Source organism: Castor canadensis, chromosome 8, assembly GCF_047511655.1.
Source record: "Castor canadensis chromosome 8, mCasCan1.hap1v2, whole genome shotgun sequence".
Taxonomy (NCBI): Eukaryota; Metazoa; Chordata; class Mammalia; order Rodentia; family Castoridae; genus Castor; species Castor canadensis.
In genome coordinates this window covers 20328160-20341817 of record NC_133393.1, presented here as the reverse complement: position 1 = coordinate 20341817, position 13658 = coordinate 20328160, and the positions used below count along the sequence as shown (strand labels likewise).

The following is a 13658-nucleotide window of genomic DNA, read 5'->3' as shown; positions in this document are numbered from 1 at the left end:
GAGCCTTATGCTTGCAGGGCAGGTGCTCTGACCACTTGAGTCACTCTGCCAGCCCCAGAATCTTGTATTTCACCCCACTCTCAAGAATTTCAAATCTAGGTAGGTGTGGAGTCAGAAAAGAGTGCTGTTGAGGGCAGGGCCTGCAGGCAGGGACACTTCTCCTTTCTTACCTGCATTCTCAGGAACGCCAGGTGGTGTTCGTGTCTTCCTTGGCAAACACTAGGCAAACACTGCCTTAATCCCTAGACTTCCTTTGACCTCTTCTGGATTCCGTGAACATCACTCTCTTCATGATAACATTGAGATTGCAACATTGCCCTCCTTCATTTCAATACATTGCCAAAGTAAATTTCTTTTTGTTGGGGTTGTGGGGGAGAGGGTTTTGAGCTCAGGGCCTCATGCCAGCAAGGCAGGCACTCCACCAGCCCTTTTTATGTTGGGTATTTTCAAGATAGGGTCTTGTGAACTATTTCCGTGGGCTGGCTTACTACTGAGATCCTCCTGAACTCTGCCTTCTGGTAGCTAGGATTTCAGGCTTGAGTCACCAGCACCTGGTGCCAAAGTAAATTTCTGCTCCTAGGTTTACAGATCAGTTGTTTATTGATTTCATTTCTAATTGTCAGTAAGCAGTTGTTGCCCATATGGTACGTAGTGGGCTGCATCATGTCCTCACATTTTCAATCCAATCCCAACCACTGTGGGTGTGTGTGAATGTTGCCAGGCTGGGGTATGGGTGGAGGATGGATGCACACACTTGTGCTATCCTTGTGGGTGGAGGAGACTATCATTTTGGTGGCCCCTGGAGACCTCCATTGCTTTCTTCCCTACTCACCAGTGCCTGGCACTGAGCATGCTTTGAATTAAAGTACCTTAGGAGGTGGAGTCCCCATGACTTAAATTCACATTGATGATCTTCAGGGACAAAAGCCAAAGCTCTCATTTAAGAAATAAATAGTACTGTGGTCACCATTTCTTCAGATAAATAAATAAATAAACAAACAAATAAAATTGTCTGTTTCCTAATGATAATTAAAGATGCCCCTTAATCTCCTCAGAGCTCTTTCCATAAGAAGTTGGTGGAGATGTTCTGGGAAGGGATGTTGTCATGAGCCATCTGTGATGTGTGTCCTGCCTGGCTTCATTCTCTTGGGAATGTTCTTTCTCTAGAATACTTTTGAAGCCTGAAACCCTCTAACTTCCCACCACAGGTCTGGTCCCTCTGTCTCTGTGGAGGAAGAACTTGGGATCTCTAGGTAGGGCTGTGTTTTCTTCTTAGACCTTGTTAATACCCATGCTCAGTCTTCCATTGAGAATTAGTGCCTGAACAAATAAAAAGCAATGACCACTCAGCACAGTAGCACAGGTCTGTAATCCCAGCACCTAGGAGGCTGAGGCAGGAAGACAGAAGAATCATGAGTTTCAAGGCCAGCCTGGGCTACATAGCAAGACTCTGTCTCAAAATAAATAAATAAATAAATTACAGCAAATGACACATCTGTCCTCAGAAATAGCAAGAGCCTGTCTCAAAAAGACCATCAATCAATCAAGCTGGGTGGGCATCAGTGGCTCATACTTGTAATACTGGCTACTTGGGAGGCTGAGATCAGAAGGATCTTAGTTTGAGGCTGGCCCAAGCAAATAGTTCAAGAGACTCCATCTTCAAAAATAACCAGAGCAAAATGGACTAGAGCTGTGGCTCAAGTGGTAGACCACCTGCTTTGCAAATGTGAAGCACTGAGTTCAAACCCCAGTCCCACCAAAAAAAAAAAAACATAAACAGCAAGTGACACATGTGGCCTTATAAAGCCACTTTTTTCTAACATCTACATTTGAGTCTCTTTGCCTCCTCCACCTCTCTGTATCTTTCTCCATCACTCCTCCTGGCTCTGTCCCCTGCCTCCATCATGTTGCAATGTGCACGTGCACAGACATGCACCACATTTCCCACTGGGGAGCTGCTGATGCGCGGGCTCCTCTGAAGCTTTTTACAGAGGCACTTTTGTCTCCGTCAGCAGGCAGCTGTCCGGGTCAGTGAAACCGCACAGCAGCCCTAAAATTGTATGAGATTCACCTTTAACTAGGGTGATCATTCAAACCCGAAACTTTTGAGAGTGGAAGAGTGTACTATTAATAAATACCCTGGGATTGGTCAGGCAAAGGGAAGTATGGTCACCCCTCCAGAATGGGATATGTACCCTATCAGCAGTTCTTCTCCAGACCTGCCTCTCTTCATCATAGTGTCTGGTTGTTAGAGGAGGCACCTGTTCTCAACATTTCATCTTCTGCCTTGAAGCTGGCAATAGCTCTGCTGGGGTCCTTGCCAGGATAGACACAGTGGAAAGTGAGGATGGCCTGCCTGCTCACAGAGCAGGAGGGAAGCGAGTGGGGCTCCCTCATCTCAGCAGCCTGTCCTGCTTCTTACCTCTATCTCCACCTCACCTGCTTTGGCCAGTCTGTAAGACTTGAGATTTTACAGACCCCAAAAAGACTCCGTCTAGGGGCAAGTTTGGGGTTTCCCCTGAAGAGACCGTCAGCAGAAAGCTGGGCCAGAAGTTGCTGCCTTTTCCTGCCTTACAAGGCTCAAAGTCCTAAGCCTGAAACTTCTAAAGAAAGGACAAACAAATCACTTGTCACGAACTCTTTAATCTCTCTTTCCTTCTTCCCTTTCTCACTTCCTTTCTTCCTTCCTGTCAGATTTACTGGACACGGGTGGGGTGGGAGGCATGGAATTCTAATTCCAAGAGCCTGTTAAAAGTGCTTTCTGAGTGAAGCTGAAAAAAAAAAAGTGCTTTCCAGTAAGACAAGGGAAGGGTGTACTTAGGCTAGAATCTTAATTTTTATACTGCTTATGCTGTCTTATGTGAGTCAGTTTTTTTATTTGAAAATACCACAGATGAATTAAGGAAGTGTGACTCAACTGTGGCAGTGGGTAAGCCCTAGATGGACACATAATAACATAATAGTCTCATTTACATAACTCCCCATTGTTTTACTACCCCTTTCTTTCAAAATGCACATGGCCTTATTTCGATGAAAGCTAAAGCTTGTTGAGGGATGACCATGTACCCAGCATGTTCCCAGTTAACTCATTTAACCCTCACAGCCACCCTATAAGGAAGAGACAGTTGTTAAGAAGAGGAAACTGGGGCTGGGTGTGGTGGCTTATGCCTTAATCCTACTTACTTAGGAGGCAGAGAGTGGGAGGATCAAGACTCAAGGCCAGATGGACAAAAAGTTCAAAAGACACCATTTCAATGGGTAGGTGTGGTGGCATGCACCTGTCATCCCTTCTGTAGGATTCTATAGCATAAATAGGATTAAAGTCCAGGCTAGCCCAGGCATAAAGCAAGACCTATTTGAAAAATAACTAAAGCAAAAAGGCCTGGGGTGTGGCTCAAGTGGTAGAACAGCTGCCTAGCAAGCACAAGGCCCTGAGTTCAACTCCCCAGTACCGGCAAAAAAAAAAAAGGAAAAACAGACACAGAAAGGCTAAATAAATTGTCCAAGTTCACACAGCTAGTAAGAGGTAGGCCTAGAGTTAACACTCAGGAGGCTTGTTCTGACTCTAGAGCCTGTTGCTTTTAACTACAGTATTATCACCTGCCTTATCAAAGGCTCAGGGATTGGCACGCTGCCACAGGGAGAAACAAGGGAATATATTTTGGTTTCATTAGTTTGAGCTACATCTGAATTTTTACCATGTAGGAGCTTTCCAGATTTAGGGCATTATTAGCTCTTCATTTAGTTCAATCTCAGAAACTTACTGTTAGGTTGGGAGTTCCCACTTTGCTGAGCACGGATGGAATAATAATGGAGGTTGCTCCTGGGTGAGTAGTAGGAAAGGGATCCATTGGGAGGCATAAGGTTCCTGCATGGCAGAATGCTTCACCCTCAGTGCCTCCAGGCCCAGGCCTAGAAGGCAGAGAGCAAAGAAACATGGCAGCTGTTACCTGTGCTTAGGCCACAGTCTAGTGCTCGGGCCTCTGAGCAGTCAGGTGCCTCTTAGTTTTCTTTAGGCCTGGCCTATTTCTTTCTGCTTCTACCTCCACAGGAGAGAAGCTTCTTGAAGGGCAAGTGATTCAGCTTGAGGATGGAACCACTGCATATATTCACCAAGTGACAGTACAGAAAGGTGAGAGCACCCTCAACAAACCCTTGCCATATGGGGGGAGGCCTGGCACCCCCCCATCTATGACCTCTCATGGCATTAAGCTCCAGAGAAAGGCTGGCGTTGCTGTCATTACAGAATCTCTCTCCTTTGAGGATGGACAGCCTGTGCAGCTGGAAGATGGCAGTGTGGCCTATATACACCGCACACCCAAAGGTGGGGTCAGGGTCATCACGAATGGTGGGGAAGGAAGGGACTCAGAACTCAAAGGGGCTGGGGAGATGAGTGGGAGTTGGAGTATAGCCATAGGCATTGTCGCCCCCAAGGCACAAACACACTCACCAGTAACAGCCTAACCACCCCCTTTCCTGGTGCAGATCACAGGAGTAGCTGCCTCTATCACCAGGAGGCTGAGCCTTGGGGTCAGTATGAGCTTTGATACTGGCTTTGGCTCCAGCATAGCAACAAAGCCTTAGGGCTTTTAATAGGACCTGGGGACATCATCCAAGACCAGGAGAAAGAAACAAAGAACTATTTAAGAATGAAGCTCCTAACATGCTATAGAGTACCAGTTTAGTCCTACAATTAGCTATTCAGGCAACTGCTTCACACTAAGCATTGTGCTAGGTGTGGAGCATACAATAGAGAACAGTTAGACATAGGCCCGCTCACCTACAGTCTAGTGAGGGAAGAGAGTTAAGTGAGCCATCACTGATGAACTGATGGTTACAAGTGAGCATTAGGCTCAGGGAGCTGAGGAGGTGCTGCTGGAGCTGAGAGCTGAACAGTGGATGTACTTAGATAGGGGAAGATGGGTGGCAGAGTGGGCTCAGTACTCCAGACAGTACTAGCATGTGCAGGTGTGGGGCAGGGGGAGAAAGAACACATTTAAGGAACTGCTGGTAGGGCTGGTGTAGTGGCTTAAGTGGTAGAGTACCTGCCTAGCAAGTGTGAGGTCCTGAGTTCAAACTCCAGTATTGCCAAAAAAAAAAAAAAAGACAGGGAGAGAGGTCCAAAGGGATAAGAGAAAGCCAAAGCAAGAAAGGCTTGTCAGGATAGGGTTTTGGTCTTGTCCTAAGACCAGACAGTTGGGTGACATGTTCATCTTTGTGTCCTGCTAAGGTCTCTACGGATGCTATGCTGCCTGCAGGAACTAGAGGAGGTTAGGGGCAACTGATCAGGAAGGTCTTGGGGTTATCTAGGCCAAGATGATGACGATCTCCTGTCAGGTCCTCAAGAAGCTAGTGAGTTCCAATCAGGGCACCATAGGAGACCATGTCTGTAGGGGAGACAGCCGCAGCAGGAGGGCCAGAAAGAGGGAATCACCACAGTGAGGGGCCTGGTGAGATGCAGTGCTGAAACCCTCCTTGTGTATGTACTGCTCACTAACTTAAAGCCAGCATCCCAGCTGGATCTCCTCCCCTTCTGTGGCGTCAGGGCTAAGCATGTGTTCCCTGCAGAGGGCTATGACCCCGGCGCCCTGGAAGCTGTTCAGCTGGAAGATGGCTCCACTGCCTATATTCACCACCCTGTCACTGTGCCGCCAGATGGCACCATCCTGGCTGTGCAGACAGAGGTGGGCTTGGAGGACCTGGTTGCAGAGGATGATGAGGCCTTCAGCACAGACACAGTGGTGGCCCTGGAGCAGTATGCGAGCAAGGTGAGTGTGCAGAGCCCAACCTTCCATCACTTGGGACAGTGGGGCATCTTCGCCTTTCTGAAGGACAGGGCAGCCCTGTGCTTGGCCATGGCCTAGGTTACTTCCTTTGCCCCTCCAGCCCAACTCCCCGAATCATGTTTCACATCCACACCCTTGTTGAGGGCACACAGCCTGGCTGGGCCGCTCACAGCTGTTGGCACTTACCCACTGTCTCTGCAGAGGGAAGGCTGCTGTAAGGAACAGCGGCATTCATGTAGGAAGTTAGGCCCAGCTTCCCTTTGGCTGCTGTAATAATCCTCTGTGTTCTTTGGGAAAGCTCTTGCCAGTGTCTTTTATTAGTTTTCCCATCCACTTATATTTATTGCTTCTCTCCAACTAATTTAGTCATTGGGAAAATAAGCTCAGTAGGCAGTGACCAGGGCATGTGCAGAGCAGCTAGGATTCCTGGAACATGAGGCCCTCAGTAACTCAGCTGAAAAGAAGAAGGGTCCTGGCTCTCCCCACATCAGTCATTCTAAGTGCCCTCTGCTGGATCTGTGGGGGTTCCGGGGGTTTCCAAATCAGAGTGCTCTGCCCTGGGCCAGGTTGGACTGCACAGCCTCAGAGTGGATGTGTCAGAGCTTTCTGAAGCACTGGTTTACCCAAAAACTGGAGGAGTTTTTATAAAACAAAAGTGGCTGTGTGGTAGAGGAAAAGGGGAAATCTTCATGTCTCTTCAAAATGAAGCATAAAACTTTAAAGCAGGCCATTTTGGGCTCTGCCCATTTCTGTCCCTGTTCCCTGAGGCATTTTAGAGTTCAAATGTGAGACCAGCTACAATAGAAAGAGAACTGGGCTTTGTTTAAATCATGAGCACTGGCCAGGTAGTGCACACCGATAACAGCAGCACTCAGAAAGCTGAAGGAGGGAGATTGTGAATTCAAAGCCAGCCTGGACTACATAAGATAACCCTGTCTCAAAAAAAAAAATCAGAAGCCCTGAGGCCAGTGCAACTTAGTCCCTTCCAGGCCTGAGCTGTTCCTCTCTAATATTCTGATATGAGACCAGATGATCTCAGAGATCACTTCCAGCCCTGATGACCCTCAGTTCCCTCAGTTACCCCTGGAGCTGGTGAGACACACCAATGAAATCTGAGTGTGAGTTGGCCTGCCCACCAGGCAGGCCTGGCCACCTGTAACTCTCCCTCTCCACCCAGTTGCTTAAGTGTCCATGAAATTTTGCCAGCTGCTTGACCCCCGACTAGGAGCCTAACTAGATGAACTCACAGTGAATTTGGCCTCAACCTTTTGTCCTCTGCTAACCATGTCTTCCAGAGCCCTGTTTCAGAAGCTCTTGGAGAGACAACAGTGTGATCCTTCAGTACTTCAGACAGACAGATTAAGGGACAGTCCCCCTAGGACCTTGCCTAGGGAAGTACAAGAGCAATAGGGCTCCCGTGGCCAGAGGCTGATGTCAAACAGGTGGCTCTAGTAGTATCCCTAGCCATATCCCCAGAAGAGGACAAAACAGAAGAACCTGTCAGTCAGTTCTCAGCCCTACCCCCTCTTCTGGGTGCTTCTGGCTGTGGCCACCTCATTCTGGACCCCCATCCTCACAGTCAGCCCCCTGCTCATGCTCCTCCTGAATGTAGCCTTCCATTAAGAGGAAGAAGTCCCGCCCTTAGGAGATGGGCATGTCAAGAGTTCCTTCTACTTGTATGTGGTTAAAAGGGTACTCAGCTTAGCTCAAGTGTGGCCATCCAACAACACTGCTACCGACCTTACCTTGCTGTCTAGGAGATAGTCTTTTTTCAAAAGCTGTCACAGCCCCTATGACATTTAGTACTATCTCCATCCATCAGTGATAAATGGTGAGTCCGTATGCCAGCACTGTTTTCCTATAGTGTGCTGAATGTCCGTTCCTGTTTGTTTGAGTACGTCTCTCTGCCCCAGAGTCTTCTGACCATCTTAACTTTGTTTCTTGGCTGCCAACTGGGCCCTATAGCTTATTCCTCCCTTCTCCTCAATGGGGAGAATATATATAGGGACCCCCAGATTTTTTCTTCAGGTTCTGCATGACAGCCAAACTCCCCATAATGGAAAAGGGCAACAGGTTGGAGACAGAGCATTCCGCTGTGGCTACAAGGGCTGTGGACGTCTCTACACGACCGCCCATCACTTAAAGGTAAGATGGCCAGTAGGCAGCTTTCAGTTCTGCACTCTTCCCTGCTAGGTTGTAATATTCTGCCTTTCTGCTTTCATTGGACTGGTCCTTGCCCTCAAGTCGTACAATACCTGTCAGTCAGGAAGAGACACATATACAGAAGCATCAGCACAGGAGACTGTGATACACACAAACAGTGCAGGACAGAAGAGAATCAGGGCCCGAAAGAGAACCAGAGAACCCAGCTCAGACCGTGGCCCTTCTGAGTTATGTGATTGCTTGTCCTCACAGGTGCATGAACGTGCTCACACGGGTGACCGACCATACAGGTGTGACTTCCCCAGCTGTGGAAAGGCCTTTGCCACAGGTAACCTACCTAGAGGGGTACTGAGTATGGACTGCTTCCATTTGAGGGCACAGGATTCTAGATCAGCTTTGGGCCCTACTAGAAGGAGCTGCCTTTCCAGAGAAGCTGCTGTAGAGTGCTTCAGCCTGCAGGGTGCTATCTCAGAAGAAAACTCTGCTGCAGAGGTGAAAGGCTGTGGGGCCAGGACAGCAGATGGAGCTGGGGTGGAGGTGGAGAGACCTACATCTTGCTTGGATCAGCTCTGACAGATGTCAGCCATGGCTGCTGAGGGGCACAGAACCTCTGGGCTGCTTTCCCTCTGTGAAATAAGGACCTATAGCCACAGCTACAGCTAGAATGTCTCCAGCTGCTCTTGAAGAGGGAAGGAGGCAGAGGGGCTTTTCTAAAACCCCTCTTACCTGCCCTGACAGGGTGGGATAGAGACTGATCTGGGCCTCTGCAGCCTCTCAGAACACAGATTAAGATGGAGAGCCTCTAAATGAAGTGGGCAGTAGAGGACAAGGTCCCACTGGCTGCTTTTCTCACCCCCACCGCACACGGACAGGCTACGGACTGAAGAGCCATGTTCGTACCCATACTGGTGAGAAACCATACAAGTGCCCAGAGGAGCTGTGCAACAAGGCCTTCAAGACATCAGGAGACCTGCAGAAGCACGTCCGGACCCACACTGGTAGGCTGGGTCTTGCCTACGTTTCAGACTTAGCCCTAGAGCCCCATGCCATCCCCTTTTTTGCTCCAGCGTGGCCACCCTTCCTGAGCCACTCCTCATACCCCCATCTGCACAGGTGAACGCCCGTTCCGGTGCCCTTTTGAGGGCTGTGGCCGCTCCTTTACCACATCTAATATCCGCAAGGTACATGTGCGCACCCACACAGGCGAGCGGCCCTACACCTGTCCTGAGCCCCACTGTGGCCGTGGCTTCACCAGTGCCACCAACTACAAGAATCACGTGCGCATCCATACAGGTGGGCCAGCTGGCATGCAAGGACCACCCCCCTGAGGCCCCACATCCCTCTACTGTAGGCTTCCAATCTGAGATATGTTCTCAACTGCTAGCCCTTTTTTTACTGTCTACTCAGGCTGGTCTAGGGGTGGGTATCCCCAGAACCACTCTTTCACTTGCAGTGAGCAGTTCCTCTATTTGCAGTTGGGTTCATTCAGTCAGGTATTACCAACCTTTGGGGTCCATCAGCTCCCAGCCACCTTCCTGTATCCCCCTTGAATTCTCCCCCTCCAGCAGAACTCCTGAAAAGAGGCCAGGGTCAGGAATGGTAGGAAAGAAGCAGAGTGAAAATCACCTTCAACTCCTTACCTCATCCAGTGCATATGACTCCTCGCCCTCCCCAGTGTCACGTTCCTTACCCAGCCTTCTGTCATCTCTTAGCCATGTGTCCCCATTGTACCTGACACTTCAGTCTCTGTCCCACTCTCTCCTGCTCTTCTGTTCACCACAGTCAACCCACCCATCCAAACCTTCCACGTCCCTGGTGATCCCACCCCTTCTTTAACTCCAGCCTGCCCCCTCCCTCATTCTCTGTCTACCTTGTCTCTGGACTTAGAGGCCCTACACCCATGTCCTCTCTATCTTCCACTGGCCATCTTCCCCAGCTCTGTCCATTTCAGAGTCTCAGGTCTCAGCCCATCTTCCTCTGACTCTCCCTTCACCAACCCTGTCCCCTATCCCTGTCCCCTTAGTTTCCCCCTTGCCAGCCCCAGTTCCCACCCCCTCACAGCCCAGTGTCCCCAGGGGAGAAGCCATATGTTTGCACGGTGCCAGGCTGCGGGAAGCGCTTCACTGAGTACTCGAGCCTGTACAAGCACCACGTGGTGCACACGCACTGCAAGCCCTACACCTGCAGCACCTGTGGCAAGACCTACCGGCAAACTTCCACCCTGGCCATGCACAAGCGCAGTGCCCATGGAGAGCTGGAGGCCACTGAGGAGAGCGAACAGGCCCTCTACGAGCAGCAGCAGCTTGAGGGTGAGGGAGTGGGCAGGGGAAGCAGGTGGGGCAAGCCAGGCCTCCCATAGCATTTAGTGGCAAGTGGCATCCTGGGTTCTCCTCTCCTAGCTGCCTCTGCATCTGAGGAAAGCCCACCACCCAAACGAGCCCGCATTGCTTACCTTTCGGAGATGAAGGAAGAAGGTGATGACATCCCAGCCCAAGTGGCCATGGTGACCGAGGAGGATGGGGCTCCCCAGGTGGCTCTGATCACGCAGGATGGTGCCCAGCAGGTAGAGAGCCTGGGGATGGGTGAGGCAGTCCAGATGCCACACCACTCTCTCTGGGGATTCTAGGGACCCCTGAAGTTCTGATGGCCCCACCTCCACCTAGATTCCCATTTTGTGGACCTCAAAGAACTGAGGCCGAGGGGACCAAATTTAGCCCCTCCTCTTTCTGCTAATTCCAGCTCAGTATTGCCTTCCAGAGTACAGTTAGTCATTTCCCTCTTGGAAGCTGACAGGTCCTCATCATCTGAATGAGGATATTCTTCTCAAGAGGGGCATGCAGGTGCAGGGGTCTGGAAGCCCACCAGTGGCACTGGCCAGCAGTGTAACCTACCCCTCAGCCACACCCTCACTGTTCAATACACCTCTGCCTTCTAGCGTTGTCAGAGGACAAAATTAGGTAGTGACCCCAAACTGCATGCAGTGGAACCCAGAGGCAAAGTGGTGGTGAATAGAAGTGGGCAGCAGAATTCTATTAGTGTACCTCTCTGCAGCCTTGACCCCATTTTGTTCGCCTGTCCCCTGGCCTTCCTGCCATAGTGCCCTAAAGCTAGCCTTCTAGGAAAGCATACACACTCCTGAGAGCTTTCAGATAACCCTCCTCTGGCATCCAGCTCATCTTCTCCCCTCTTATTACAGGTCAGCCTGTCCCCAGAAGACCTGCAGGTCCTGGGGAGTGCCATCAGTGTGGTGACCCAGCATGGCAGCACTACCCTCACCATCCCCAGTCATGACAATGACCTGGCCACATCTGGCACACATACTGTCACCATGGTCAGCGCCGACGGCACCCAGACGCAGCCCGTATGATCAGGCAGTTTGCTTGAGAGGGGATTCTTTTTCTCTTGTCTTTTCCACAGGGTGGGCATTAAGGGCCAAACTAGTCAAGCCTTTTCACAAGGACAGAGATTCCCCAGTTTCTCTGGCCCCTCGGCAACTCTCATCTTTAAAGCCGTTGGGGTCAAGAGTCAGTTTCTAAATCTCAGTCTACTCATAATTTGCTTTGCCACTGTAGGCAGGTCACTGAGTCCAGTTTCAACTGAGGAGGTTAAACTATCTCTTTAGTCTCTTATAGCTTTGTCCTTTGCTTCAAAATCTCTGGGGGCTGAGAGTGTAGCTCAGTGTCAGAGCATTTGCATTACCATGCCCAAAGCCTTGGGTTCAATCCTCTGTTCCCCATCCCCCACCAAAAAAACAAAACTCTGGGCTGTTAAGTTGGAGAAAAACCCAACTTTATTTAGCTCTGAGCCTCAATCTGATTAATTGGATCCATAATGGTTTCATTCAGTCCCTTTGGGTTGCTCTCAGCTACCTTATGTGGAGGAATTTTTACTTGGAGTGGAGAGAGGGAGGATGCTGCAGGTGGGTGGAAGATCTTCCTTCCTTCTGTGTTTCAGGTCACAATCATTACCTCTGGGGCTGTGGTGGCTGAGGACTCAAGTGTTGCATCCCTTCATCATCAACAGGTGGCGCTGTTGGCCACAGCCAATGGAACACACATTGCAGTGCAGGTGAGTTGAAGTGTGGGAGGAACCGGATCCCAGACTAGGAAAGGGATGGTGGAGAGAAATTGGATGGGATCTTGAAGAGAAGGGCATCAGGTTCAAAAAGAGCCCACTTCAGAGGACGAGTCCCTTTCTGTCTGCACCTACACATCTGTCTTGAGCACATTCTTGGCTAAGGCAGAATAGGGAAGCCCCTTCTGATGGCAGCCTACCTGTGGTCCAAGTCCTTCATCTCTTCCTGTCTCTGTTTCTTCACCTGGAGATAAGAAGGCTGAAGTAGATGGTCTCTAAGATCCTCTCCAGCCAGTCACTCTTGTGAGCAAGCCAGTCTCTCTGACCCTGGGCCAGCCTAATAGGGCTCTTTATCAGGGAACCTCCTGTTTATTGGAGCCTTACTATGAGTGCAGCATGTGGTCCTGGGTAGGTGAAGGAGACTCGAAGAAGTGACCACATACTAACTACTAATTGAAGGATCTGAGTGGGAGTGTCTCATGCACTGCTTCCTTCTGCATCCCTTCTCTGCAGCTGGAGGAGCAGCAGTCCTTAGAGGAGGCCATCAGTGTGGCCACCGCTGCCATGCAGCAAGGGGCTGTAACCCTGGAGACCACAGTGTCAGAGAACGGCTGCTGAACCCAGGAGGGCTGGCTCCCGCACCGTGCTGGAGGAAGTGCCATGCTCACAGGCAGCCCTGCCTCCAAGGGCCCCAGCTGTGGCTGACACATGGAAGGTGGCCACATAGTCCTCTGGGGTGAGAAGGTAGCAGAAAAGTGGCCTAACTGAAGGGGAGGGGAACCCTGTCCAAGACGAGGCCAGGCAGCAGGCAGCGAGAGCTGAGGAGAACCAAGAACCAGCCTGACCAGCAGGCCACACTGGGCACCTACTCTCTTTCCTCTGGAGAACCCCCTTCCCGCTTCAGTCCACTCCCCATCTCTGGTGGAGATGGGGGCTAGATGGACACTGACCTCTACCCTGACTGGTCACAGCCCACCAGGGGAAAGGGCAAATAGCTCTTCAGCCCAGTGGGGGCAGAGTGGGCCAGTGCCACCCTTCCCAGCAATAACCACCTCCTTCAGGCAGCCAAGATGCCTGGCCAATTGGCACTAGGGACTTTCTGCCACCACAGTCAGAATTAATTCCTCAGGGGCCTGTGGCTGGAGTAAAAGTACCCATCTCCCACCCCACCCACCCAGCTGTCCCCCAACCTCTCTGTGGCAGAGAGGCAGGGAGTGGCCTGTACATAGACTGCTGGGGATGGGGTTTAATTTGTTTTGTGGTTTGGTTTTTTTAAATTACATTTTGATAATTATTTTTTTTCCTGCTCTGGGTGATGGTGGCAAATGGGTGAATGAATATTTAATAAAAGTTCCAAGTTTCCACCTGGGTTCTTCCATCCTTTCAGCTCTCAGCCCTGATGGCAGGGCTGAGTCAGCTTTCACTCCTATGTCCTTGGGACAAACCCTTTCAGCCTCAATGCCTGATTGGTAGGCTCGCCTACCTGGGGCCCAGAAGGGAGGGAGACCCACCGTAAGCTCCCTAAGGAGCTGCTAGTGGCTTCCCGTCCACACTTGAACACTTGGGCTGCAGGGTACCTAGACAGGACCAGAGTGACCGCTGCTTCCAGGCTCTGGCTAAATCTTAGGCCTCAAG

At 50.5% G+C, this 13658-nt stretch overlaps 1 protein-coding gene across 2 annotated transcripts in view; it reads left to right on the top strand.

Moving 5' to 3' along the window:
* Znf76 (zinc finger protein 76) overlaps window positions 1-13392 on the top strand; it is a 30364-nt gene extending 16972 nt beyond the window's left edge. The window contains exons 3-14 of one of the 2 annotated variants that reach the window (XM_074082370.1): window positions 4052-4132; window positions 4247-4324; window positions 5569-5768; window positions 7815-7931; window positions 8202-8277; window positions 8822-8947; window positions 9063-9242; window positions 10025-10258; window positions 10349-10512; window positions 11146-11310; window positions 11904-12017; window positions 12537-13391. In XM_074082370.1, coding sequence (XP_073938471.1) covers window positions 4052-4132; window positions 4247-4324; window positions 5569-5768; window positions 7815-7931; window positions 8202-8277; window positions 8822-8947; window positions 9063-9242; window positions 10025-10258; window positions 10349-10512; window positions 11146-11310; window positions 11904-12017; window positions 12537-12641 — 1640 coding nt within the window. In that variant the 3' untranslated portion in view covers window positions 12642-13391. Of the gene's footprint in view, window positions 1-4051; window positions 4133-4246; window positions 4325-5568; window positions 5769-7814; window positions 7932-8201; window positions 8278-8821; window positions 8948-9062; window positions 9243-10024; window positions 10259-10348; window positions 10513-11145; window positions 11311-11903; window positions 12018-12536 lie in introns of both variants that reach the window. The other variant, XM_074082371.1, reaches the window with a different exon arrangement.
* Window positions 13393-13658: the final 266 nt, after the last annotated feature.